The sequence below is a fragment of the Erpetoichthys calabaricus genome, chromosome 13, assembly GCF_900747795.2.
Source record: "Erpetoichthys calabaricus chromosome 13, fErpCal1.3, whole genome shotgun sequence".
NCBI lineage: Eukaryota > Metazoa > Chordata > Cladistia > Polypteriformes > Polypteridae > Erpetoichthys > Erpetoichthys calabaricus.
In genome coordinates this window covers 65,391,295-65,404,333 of record NC_041406.2, presented here as the reverse complement: position 1 = coordinate 65,404,333, position 13,039 = coordinate 65,391,295, and the positions used below count along the sequence as shown (strand labels likewise).

Genomic DNA, 13,039 nt, shown 5'->3' with positions numbered 1-13,039 from the left:
GTGATTGCTGGGATTGCATTGCGAACTTCTTGTTTGTGGATTTGTTGAGCTAAAAGCTTATTAGCTTTCTCTCCATGTTTATAGTAATGATGTCTTGATTTAAAAATGACTTGTTCAGTTTCTTTAGTTGTCAAGAGGTTGAGTTCTGAATGCAGAGCCTGCCTTCTCCTATGAAGAGCCTCCCTTGGACATGCAGAGACCTCTGAGGATGTATTTGTCTCTAGAAAAAAAACTGATTTGTTTTGATATAAATTTTGTAAAGTTCTCGTCTGCTAATAAAAATGGGTTAAGAAGCCATCTGTGAGAGGAGTATGTGGGGCATAATGATTTTACCTCCAAGATCAGAGGGGCATGGTCGGAAATAACAATAGCGCCGTACTTGCAGGATTTAATCGTAGGCAAGAAATGGTTATCTACAAAGAAATAATCAATTCTTTAGTAGCAATGATGCACTGGTGATTAGAAGGAATATGTTCTTGAGTTTGGGTTTAGAAATCTCCAGGGGTCTGATAAGTTGTGGTCAGTTACAAACTGTAGAATTGTCTTTGCAGTGTTAGATGTCATCGCCCCTGTGACAGGAGACCTATCTAGGTGTGGATTTATAACACAATTAAAATCCCCAGCCTTTATACAGTAATTTTATGAGCGTTCACATTGGAAATGGATGCAAATTTGTAAAGCTGGAATGGAACATTTGGCCAGTCCAGTCTTTTTGCAGCCAGAACTGATCCTTGATTAATAAGTGGGTCTCCTGTAAAAATACTATTTTAGCATTTAGACCTGTTAGGTGAGAGAATACTTTTTTTCTTTTTAATTCGTGATTCAGGCCTTTAACATTCCAGCTCACAAAGTTAACTGTCCCGTCTTGGAGACATTGATTCTGAATTTTTGATGTCATTAATTTCCAATTTTCCCAGGGGTTATTGCCATGCAGTCTATTGTTACGTTGATAATTATAGTTATAAGGATTAAAAGATTAGATTAGATATAGCTTGCTCTCTTTCTCTCCCCCCCTAGTCCCCTACCCCCCCCCCGTTTTGCCTCCCTACGTGAGGCTGAACCCCACTTCACAACGTCCCAGTCCTCTGACATACCTAGAGACAGAGCACGTCCAAAATAGAACAAGCCCCACAGCAGCAGTGTATGTGAATTAAAATTGAGATATCTATTTCCAATACAGTCTAAATACTATAAGTATAAAAGAAACCCAACAATCTTCAACAGTCTTGGAATATTAAGATAGTAAATCCAGGGAATGGTGTTAAATAATGGCTCTGGATAAGCATAGTAAACCCTAATACAATAACAGCAACAACAATAAACCAAGGGAATGATGTTTAACAGTCTTTAGAATAGTAAAAAAAAAAAAAAAAGGTTACTAATTTAATTTCTTTCACACGTACATACATTAACGTGTATAATTGTAATTAAAACAAAACAGATAATGACTGAGAAAGGAAAAGGATGTATAATTAAGGTACCAGTGTCAATGAAAGCGGATCAGACAGCCGGTGATATCTTCTTTACGATGCCATGACAGGGCCGTATTTCAGGAAAGTGTCGGGATCAGCTTTCTTAACTCTTTATCTGCTTCCTCCGTAGTAGTAAATATATAATGTTTGCCTTGAATATCCACTTTCAGTTTGCCAGGATACAAGAGGCTGTATCTGATATCGGCTTTTCTTAAGCGCTGTTTAATATTATAAAAAGAGGCACGCTTAGCAGCTGTTGAGGGTGAGAAATCAGGGAAAATACGAATGAGGTTATTTTCAAATATAATCTCTTGTTTCTGTCTGAGAAGTGACATTACATTTAATTTAGATTGTAACTTCTCGAAGCGCACAATAAAAGTCCTAAGTTTAGAGTTGTTCGATCCCTGTATGCGATAAGCTGCAGCTATCTTGGTGTCTGATTTAAAGTCCTCTCAAATTATTTTGTAGAATAGTTCAGCTACGAATTTCACTGGGTTTGGACTTTTGCGATTGTCAGGTAGACCTTCAATTCTAATATTATTCCTTCTGCATCAGTCTTCCAGAGCAGCAAGTCTGTCTCTTGAGTTTTTTGCATTCGGAATTCGCAGCTGTTGCTCTTCCATCAGCTAAATTTTCGGCTGTTTCAATTCAAGTTGTGAATGTCTGCTTAACGTCTTCCAGCTGATCGGCAAGTGCTCTTAGTTTAGACACATTTTCCTGAATGTGCTCCTCAATTTTTTCCAGCATACATTTAAAGGCCGCCTCAAAGCAACTATATATGCATTTCTCTGAGTCTTTATTATCCTGCCGCAGCTGTTGCTGCTTCTCACTTGTCTTCTCGCTTGTCTTGACCATATTATTTATTTCTTTTGTCACAAACTCGAGACAGAGTCATATAAAGGTTTGGGGCAGCCACCCGTATAATTTGGTATCCTGGCTGCAAAGTTGCTTTTTCAAAATATACAGCACTGATGAGCATACAACTGAGTCCAAAACAAGACTGAGGGAATAGGGAAAAGGTGCAGGCTTTTAAAGGGGGAGACAGGAAGTGAGATCATAAGGATCGGGCTCATGTTCTTCAGCCATTGGTTCGAGCCCGGACGTGACATCACAGGGGCCGGAGCCGGCAAGGTCTCCTTCCATTGGCTCGGTCCCAGAAGTGACGTCAAGAGAGCCAGGTGGAATCTCCCGTGAATGGTCTACAGGGAAGGGAGAAAAAGAGTCAGTGCACTCTGCCACATCCTGGCATGCCTCAGAACTGCCTTTACTCAAGCCCTTTAGCTGCCTCCCATGCGCATGTGTGTGACACTTTCTTTATATCTTTCTTTATCTCTTGCTTGAGCTCAGTGATCACCACCTTCAGTTCGGACAGATCATTTCTGCTTTCGTGCACCGTAGGTGAAACAGCGGGCTCTGTTACAGCCGATGTTCCTGGCTCGTGAGGAGTAGGTGAAAGCGCAGACTGCAAGGCCTTTTCCAGTTTCAAGGGATCTTCACGAATCGGCAAGCTATTATGACCTGCATCACTTACATATTCACTCCCATTTTCGCTCTCAACTGGAGACAATGTAGCGGACTGTGGTCCAGAGGAGTCTGGTCTTTCGCCTGTCTGTTCCAGGTCAGTCTCTGATAGGCCGTACCTTGAACTTGAACTTGGACTTGCCTGTCTAGGCTTGGATGTAGCTTTAGGTTTCTTTTCCATTTCTTTGTGAGCCCCTTTCTTGCTGGTCATGTTTATATATGCTTGCATATACTGTAATAGAACCCTCGGGTTGGGTAAATACAGGATACTTTGGAATAATAAGAAATAATAGAAAAAATAACACCGCTGCTAACGGAGCTCCGGTTCAAACGTCCATCTCTCGCAACAAACGAGACCAACCCAATGTCACTAGATTTCAATGAAATTTGTCATAGCATTTTTGAGATTTTGGGGTATGTAGTTTTTTTTTTTTTGTTGAGAGTTGTACTCCTAAATATTGGTATAATGAAATTTCCTTCCTTAGCAGATACCCACTAGCCTGGATGTGCAATTCTGCCAAATTTCAGCTTTTTTAAATAAATGGGTAAACATTGTTTTGTTGATGAGTAAGCCAGTCAGTGAACTTTGTTTTACATACATAGATCAATTTAGACTACTTTGCAGAGATTTGTTTTCACTTCGACATTAAAAAGTCTTTTGATTAGTATGCAAAACAGTTGTTTTGAACAATAAAATGTTCCTTGGAGAATACGTTTTATAGGAATTTTATATTAGTGTGTGAAGTATCTGTTTGCCAAATTTGTGGCTTGAAAAACAAATTGTGTATAAAGATAGAATACAACATTTTTAAACCCTCTTAATCAAAACCAAATTCACAGAGTGGTCAAAGACTATTTGTATTGGAAAACATTATTACAAAGCTGTTTATTACACAGTGTTTTTTAGTTTTCAAATTGGGGCAAATGTATAGAAATTCCTAGCTATTGAAAATGGTACGTTAACCTAACCTTAGGCAAAGCAGGGTGTTGTTAATTCTGGAAACCTTAGGAAACATGCGTTTTCATCTGGAGTTTCCAAAAGCAAAATATGGCGAGGCCTCCAAAAAGAAGGTAAGAAGCAGGCCAGAAACCTACCTGGTCTGCCCAGCAGAGGCAACCTTAACTTCAGCCTGGTCCACAGGCAACCTGCTGGCTTCAACCTTAGCAGGCCACAATAATTTGAAGCTGGCCAAATAACTTAATAAAATCCAGAAAGTATCACAAAATATTTCTACAATTGGAAGGGTAACCATGAGCATCTGGCTTGTTATCAAAGAGCAAACAAAGAATCTTGAAAGATTTAAGAACTCTTAACCAACAAGGCCTCCAAAATGCACAAAAAGGCACAGATAGACTTGCCAGTTTTTCATAAAAAAAGACATTGCTCTTCTCCTAAATGAGAGGATGGTCACTTTAAAATTTTCTGGTATTTGTTCATACCATGGCAAAATGCATAAAAAAATAACAGACAAACAGAAATTGAGTGCAACTGCTCTGGAAGCTGCCATTCTATTCACAACTAACACATTTCTACACAGGCGGGCTCTTTGTGTTAGTGGTGTTTTTCAATATTTAGGTGTGGAACTGTGAAAAAAAAAAAAAAAACACAAAACACTGAACAAATACTTTTTTCAACAAAAGTTAGTCTTTGGGCTCCTCCTGACAGAGAGGATGGTCTCTAAAGTCTTTCTGGCAGGTATTTCCTTACGTCTTGTCTAAATACATAATGAACAAACAGACAAACAGAGATTAAGCTTGGTTTTAAAATCAGTTGTAGTCAAGGAAAGAACTGCAAGTTCCACGAAGAAATGTTGGGTCGCCAACCTGGTCGTCCCCATTTAATTCTGTCAGAAAAAATCGGGAGTGGTCTCCCCTAGACTTTCTTGTATACTCAGATATGGGGATGGATATTTGAGGAGTAAGCCTCAAGACAATGATTATATTTTTAAATTATATACATTAAAGAACCATCAACAACAAATCAAATCAAAATAATAATATATTGAACAATTGTTATTAAAGTAAAGTTGAATAAATCAGACTCTGCAGCTGCATGAATAAGAGGTAAAGTACCACTACTGGTTAACAGAAATACCCAAAAGTTGATTGAAATCTACGTTTTGTACCTAATACTAGTATGCAAAAGTTGGTTGACCTAAGTGAAAGCATACTCAGGTTATCATGTTTACACACACACACACACACAAACACAGAGACATAATTCCAAAAATGGTATTTTCGGACTCAAGGAGGTCTAATATGTTGAGATTTATCAAAATCTTAAAATGGAATTTTAGGAGGATTACAATACTTTACTTATACTTGGTATACGAGAAAGTAATAAGTAGCAAAAAGAGCAGCAATGCACATCAAAGCAGGAGTTCAAATAATCAAAAAGAAAGCCATCAGGCCTGGCAATCATATACAGTAATTCTGGTCAGTGTGAAAGCAACTCTGTCCTGTGGTAATTTCTGTTCAAGACTTAAGACGTCTTCCATCCAACAGCTGTTGGCTTTCTAGGTCAGGGATCGGAAGGGGCAAAGTCAATTGCCCTAATTGAGCGTTTTCTCTGTACTACGGAGGGAACAAAAGACAAACAGGTTAGCGCAAGGGCCTCCTCTTTACCGAGGGTGATAGTACCTACCTTACATATACCCGGTGAGTGATCCACAGACCCGCAGTAATAATTAAATGCAAATAACCATTAATTAGATAATAACTTATGACTCCACTTTCACTGAGCACAGCTTAGATTTTGCTATGTAGTCATTTGTGTACTCTACATTTACACTCTTTGTAACAAAAAGTGTGAATCTTACATTGACCTCTTTGCAGGTTAAAAAAGATCTGAACAATTGACATTTAATTTTTTTTCCATCAGCCATGTTTGGTAACACAAAGAAATACTGCAACATATTTTAGCCTTCCAGTCATATAAATATATTCGTAAGTGGATGTTGAGCCTTTAATAATTGGCCTTTTTTGTGCAAAAAGAAAAATAGTTTGCTTTTGGTCTGTTTGCTATATTGTGTTAGCTTTCATAGAACAATAAAATAGATTCCAGCAATTATATTTTTGAATCCTCTGGGAGACCACTGTATCTAGAAGCAGAAGGGTTTTCTTTAATTATTATAATATGGCTTATCACCAGCTGAGTAGGTTATCTCTTGCTTATTCCTTTGTGACATTCTACTGTATATTGTAGTGGGCACCACAGTTATTTCTGTGAAAAGACATTAATATTTTACGTTAACTAAAAGATACCAGCAAAGGTATTAATCTTCTTTCTGTTTTGACATTGTTAACTAAAAGTCAATGAATAAATTATTCCACTTGTGTGTTGTACAGTCTTTTGTCAATTAGGAATTCTTACTTACCTTGAAGAAAAGGCAATTATTTTTAAATTATGAAAAATGATTAATCATCTCTTCATTTATATAAATGATTAATTTATATACTGTATAATATGCAGTATATGCAATTTCTGCAGTTATTATGAGTGTGGGAAGAAAGAAATCTTACCTAAATAAATTTTCTTTAAAAATAAATTAAAAAATGAAAATGTTTAAATCAGCACTTTGCAACATTGATTTTTTTCTAATACAGAATTGTTCTTTATTTGTTAATTTTTGTTTCTCCTCTGTTAAAGCATCCATTTTTTGTGATTCTATACCACAAAATAATGAAACAAGTAAGGCCTTCAGAAATACCCACAGAAAACAGGCCAGAATCCTAACTGGCCTGCCCAAAAATAGATTGTACCCCCAGGGGAGCGTAACTGTAGGAAACTGGGACTTTTCAGCCTGCTAGGCTCCTGACAAAAAGTACTAGCAAAATAATTAGAAATGTCTCAAACTAAATCTAGAATATCAATAATTATCTTCCCAGGGAGAGAAACCATAAAACACATTGGTTGTAAAATAATCCCAAAGCGAGTCTTTATAAAAGTTTTTTTATTAACATAAGTCAGAAATAGCAAGAATAACAAAAATGCTCAAAAAGAGGAAAAAGGAGTTGCCTAAAAGGCAATACGAGGTAATTTAAATCCAATGTATAATCTGAAAGTAGTAATCCCAAAACTAGAACAAGAATATCACAAAAAAGCCCAAATCTAAATGAAAACAGCAATACCTAACAAAAACTCCAGTTAAGTGCTTTTAGTGAACAACGAGGACCTCGTTTTCTCAACCTGCCATTCAAAGTCCCTTAGCAGAGGCCTCTTGGGGCTCCACTCACAAAAAACAAGGGATATAATGAAACATAATTACACACATAGAAACTAAAAAATAAAATTATAGAAGACAAATAATAAATGGACAGAACAATAACAACAGAAACAATCCTAACAAATGAACAATATTAGAAAATGAGCAAAAAAGACAAAAAAAGAAAGCTGACTGGGTGTATGCATTTGACGTTAATTCATTTTGCCATGCATCTGTATATGCAGGTGATTTGTTCAACGTCTATTTATAACAGTTTGAAAAAAATAGCATTAAGTGTCTCTTGGCTCTTACGCAAAGACTGCCAACTCTTCTCTGTTTTTACCACACCTCTAATATGTATGGAAAATGTCAAATCTGCAAGTGTTGTGAAGACTACCCATATTGTCTACAGAAGTAATAGAAAATATCTGATAAAATGGTGTCGGAATAGTCAGAATCAAGGAAACAACTGTGAAAGTTGTTTCTTCATGTTACACATATCCAACATTCGGCATTATAACCACAACTCCAAGGTCATTAAAACAGACAGTAGTAGTGTCTCCCCTTTCTGATATGACTAAGGCAACAGTAGAAAAAGAAGAGTCTTCAGCATTTAATATTGTATTTATTGAATTTCTAGACTGGTGGCCTCATGATGTGGTATGATATGTCAGTCATATAAGAGAGTGTGTCTTCTGTGTTCCAAAATGTCAAAATGATAAGAACTTTCATAGTTTGGCATTATATTGTTACACATTTTTGTATTCAGCTGTATGGTATGTGTTCATTTGTGATTCTGTGTTGATTGGTTCATTATGTGATAGCAAGTTCCATTTCATGTTGATGTCTTTTTATTTATTTTACTTCTATTTGTTAGCAAGAGAGCCAACACAAGTAAGAAGTAAAATATATCTGAATGTGTTACCAATGAAATCTGACCTATTGATGTGTAAAAAAATAAATAAATAAATAAAAATAAGTTTAAGGCCTCGTTTAAAACAAAGATTACAGAAAATATTTGGCCCCTTTGCATAGTGTGAGAATAAATAAAAATTCTAAATTTGTGTGATGTTCATATATCCAATGTTATTGTACTAATTGTTCTTTAAAATCTGCTGTTTGGATATGATGTTCTTAAAGTGTAAACATTTTCATTTCATCTTTTTCAGTGAGTTAAATTCAAAACTGCAAGACACTCTAGAACAAATAGAGGTAAATCACTTTTAATGACCTCAGTAGCTTTAAGTACATTTCTTGATGTTTGTAAAATGTCTTAACGTGGATATAGTTAAAGTTTTTATTGTTCTCCTTGTTTTTTCAATGGATGCAACTTTTTTGTGGTAGTGGATATGTCATGTGTGGTGTGCACTTGTGCGAGAATTGACATCAACACAATTGTTCCTTAAAATATTGCACACATAGAGAAGTATGTGAACTTTAAGAAGGATTATTCTCAAGATTCCTGATACCCAAGCAATAGAAAGAAAACAGTATAACTTCTACGGAAAGCTTTCTTATTTTAATTTTGTTTATTTTTGACTTTTGATCACTTTGATCCACTTTACTGATATAATAGTTATACAATACAGCAGAACTATTCTATACAATAATCTGTAGTATGCAAGACCAGTCACGTGCATACCGTGTTTAGAAATTAGGGTGCAAGATGGCATGGTTGTTAATTGAAGACCATAGTTTTTGTTCAATTTCTGCTCACACCAATTTTTTGAATGTGAACATTTAGATAAGGTTTGTGAGTCATGAATGTTCCAAAGCAGACTTTTGCAATATCTTACTTTTTAAAATAGTTTTTTTGAGAATGAATGTTCCATTTTTTCAGTGTAGCTCTTACTTGCCTATTAATAAATATTTTTATTATGTATTTTGAATTTTCAAAATGATAGTGTCAGAGGCTAATAAATGTATTTTACTAGATAAATATTACATGACTTTCAGTTATTAATATTCTTTAAGAATTCTTGAATGTCCTCCCTTGTTGGGAAAGAAAGGAAAATTTATTTTAACATTTCTTACAAATAATATTAATTAAAATGTAAACGTGCTTACAGTTAAAGAAAACCTAGTATAAAATGCAATAAGATGCCTAAATCTATAAAAAAGAGTATTTTTTCCTTGAATATATTATCTGTTAAATGTGTCTTGCCACCATTCTGTCTGTTTTTCTTTTGACATATAGTTTTCTTTTATGTTTGTAGGAACAACTGGATGTCGCTTTATCAAAAACCTGCAAACATTTCGATGTTGGCCATTATACCAAAGTTCAGCAGGCATACACACTTCTGGGAAAAACACAGGTAATTGAATATGGGGGACCTATATATCCCCACCTTTACTTCATATGCACATAGTAACTAAATTGCTTTAAAGTAAATGACTTTTCATAACAATTTAAAAAGTCTGCCCCTTTTAAAGGGGAGCTGAACCCAGGAGCTAAAAGATGTCGTTGTTATTGAAAACTATTGTGCCACAAGTTTTATGATGTTTTTTATTAAGTAGTTGTCTTTATTAAGGTTACACACAAAAATCAAGACATACGTTATACAATAAGGTTTACATCTGATAAAACTGTAACAGACTATTTTGGTAGAGTGTGTGAGAGTTGATTTTTTTTCATACATTGCACAACAAAGTTTTTGCTGTTTTGTTGTTAAGCACTTTGAGCTACTTTTTGTATAAAAATGTGCTATATAAATAAATGTTGTTGTTGTTGCTTCTTGAACACTGTTGGGTGTTTTTTTATAGATTTTTGGGTGTTGATCACGAGTATCACAATTTACCCATCACGTGCCGTTTCAGAGATTTGTCATGATTTTTTCTTATATTTGTATCCAAACATTTCTGCTCCCGTAAGTGACTTATCAACAACGGTTTGTACAGCCTGGGCATGTTCAGGCATAGAATCAGGCCAGGTTAGAAGAGTGCATGCTGTTAGTATTTTTTTTTTTTTTTTTTTTATAAAATAAAGAATATTTGATTAACCAATTTCTCTAAAGTATGAGTGCACATCGGCTAGCTTTGCTAGCTAACTGCTCCAGAATTAAATGTAAGTGTGTACATGAGTGTGCCCTATAATAGACTGGAACTACTGTCCCAGGTTGTACCACTCCTGAAGCTGTCAAAATGCTTTAGAGGAGCAAAGCCATTACTGTTTAGAATATTACCATTATCTGTAAACGGTCTATAGCAAATTTAAGTCAGGCTTTCATTAGTTTGTTACAGAGACATAAAGACATTAAGGATTTGTTAATTGTATTTTTTTTTTTTTTTTTTTTAAAGACTGCAATGGATCAGCTGCATATGCACTTCACACAGGCAATTCACAACACAGTGTTCCAGGTGGTTCTTGGATATGTGGAGCTTTGTGCTGGCAATGCCGACACCAAGTTCCAAAAGCTGCAGTATAAGGACCTCTGCACAGTAAGTATATTTATTTCTAAAGCAGCTTTGTAGATTAATTTGAGTGTCATTGGAAGTTAGGTTACTGCATACAAAATTGATTGGTTAGATGTGGTGGGAGGAACCTTTTTTGTTTCAGTCTACTATTTGAGGAAATTATATCAGAGTAAAATTGGGTTATTTATCTGTATATGAGTAAGTGGTTATGTATGACTGTGTCCAGCAGATATCTTCCTTCCTTACACTTGATTGTACTTGTTAGGCTCTGGATACCTGTAAGTCTGTGCTAGAATATCTGGGTGCAGGAAACAAATGGATACATAGATGTGTTTTTGTTCGTGCTTTTGATGGTAGGTCACTATGACAATTGAAACGGTCAGGCTGACGTTTTCATGGGTGTAGCCCTTTAAGGTGTTTTTTTTTTTATTCAAGATATATGGCATTATAATTCTAACTAAATCCTCATTTTACAAATATCTTTGAACTTTTTATTATTGTGTGCTTGCCTTGTCCTTTTGTTCTGCTGGAAGGATTAGATTTGTTTGCAACAGAAGTGCAGCTAAATATTAGATAACAACAAGCTTTCCCAGTTCTTACATTTGTCACTGTTAAACTGCAATATTTACACAGGTAAATATAGACCACACTTAGTTTAATATTTAAATCTAAAATTAAGATTTATATTAATAACCTTGAATCAATGTTGAAAGCAATGTGCATTTTCTTTCTTTGCTTATTTTCTTTTGTCCTTCTTATGTGCATAATCAATGTATGCCACTTTCGGTCCTTTTACAGTTCAATAATAGTATATGTCTGCTTGGTTTTATGTATATACAGTACAGTAGATGTCGGAACTTTATACACTGTAATTGTAATTTCAGACGTTTTAGGTTGAAATAGCTTTTGTGGGTTGCAAGATCTTATCAAAAATGAACAACAGATATGACAAGATGTGTTTTGATTTCAGCTTTTTCAGTGTAAACTTTCAATAATGTGTGTAAGGTATTCATATGCACTATACTTGTAGTGTAGCCTGACCCAGCTTTGCAGCAGGTCTTGATTATATTTAGTTTGTGTTTGTCTTATTTTTGGTGACATTGTCCCTACCTCCAGCACATATAATCATTTTAAATTCAGAAAACAAATATTTTATGTCACTTTGATATATAGTAGGTATAATTTATTACCTTGTCCTCATAACTCCAAAAAGAATGCTCATTAAGTCTAAATATTCTTAGTGTTTTCATTAAATTTGAACTTGGTTTAATATAAATCATTTTGTATTGAAACAGTCAGATGTATTCACTGTTTTCAAATCACTTTTATTCTGATCCCATTAGCACAAGAGCACTTTAATTCAGTCATAAATAAATGCCAGCTGCTCTTTGAATGGTCTTTAGAAATGTAATAAAATTTTTTGTGTTCATTCTCTTTACTGCATACATATACCTGCTGGCATTTTTACTGCAGAAAAGGTATGCGTAAGGAAGAAGAGAAAGTTATTTTTTAGAAAGGTGAATACATAAAGCCATATTTGAAATAGTTTTATTTAGACCTTCACATAGAGACTTGACGGTAATTTTAAAAGTTATTTAGGCAAGATTTTTATTTATTATACAGTATCTATGTATTCATGTGAAGAAAGTTGTTTGCAACTTCTTTTCAACCTACAAAAAGTTATTTGAGGACACACCACATATAGAATCAATTTTTTTACTAATGAAAAGCATTTTGTGTAGTTTTATTGTCTGCATATTATTAGACCTATTTGAATTTATGAAACTTCTCACAAATGGTACACAGATTAAACATGAGTTCAAATTCAAGTAAAGTAGATGTTCAGTATCTTCTTTTTCCTCTTCATCTTTTCCCACTATGTGTGGTGTTGATGTGCTTGATCCTGGACAAGCCTCACATACTTCTGTGACACTCCTTTCTCTCTCATGCAGCTCCAGACCTCTTGACATGGCACTCTGTCATAAGCCTTCTCCAAATCAATAAACACCATATGCAAACCTTTCTGTTTTTCTCAATGCTTCTCTATAAGCCATCTCAATAATAAGATTGCATCAGTTGTTACTCTCACTGGAATAAAACCAAACTTTTTCTCCCCTATGGTGGTCTCTTCCCTAATCCTTCTCTCTGTAACTCATATCACAAATTTCATTGTGTGTGACACCAGCTTTATCCTTCTTTAGTTCCCACAATCCAGACTATTGCCCTTCTCCTTATAAAAAGTTACAATTGAATGTCACCGTTCCTCGACTCCTCTGCTTTTGGGTTACAACCTACAACTCTTCTACTCCCTCTTCTCCTAAACTCTTCCACACTTCTCCTAGTATTTCATCTCATCCTGTTGCCTTTCCATTTTTCATTCTTTTCAGTGCCTCCTTTACTTCCTCTGTGGCACTAGCCCATCATTTG

General features: G+C 35.1%; 1 protein-coding gene across 4 annotated transcripts in view; it reads left to right on the top strand.

Moving 5' to 3' along the window:
* vps50 (VPS50 EARP/GARPII complex subunit) overlaps positions 1 to 13,039 on the top strand; it is a 408,283-nt gene that overhangs the window by 149,788 nt on the left and 245,456 nt on the right. For all 4 annotated transcript variants that reach the window (XM_051936104.1, XM_051936105.1, XM_028817093.2 and 1 more), the window contains exons 10-12: positions 8,368 to 8,410; positions 9,415 to 9,513; positions 10,496 to 10,636. In XM_051936104.1, the coding sequence (XP_051792064.1) occupies positions 8,368 to 8,410; positions 9,415 to 9,513; positions 10,496 to 10,636 (283 nt within the window). The remainder of the gene's footprint in view (positions 1 to 8,367; positions 8,411 to 9,414; positions 9,514 to 10,495; positions 10,637 to 13,039) is intronic.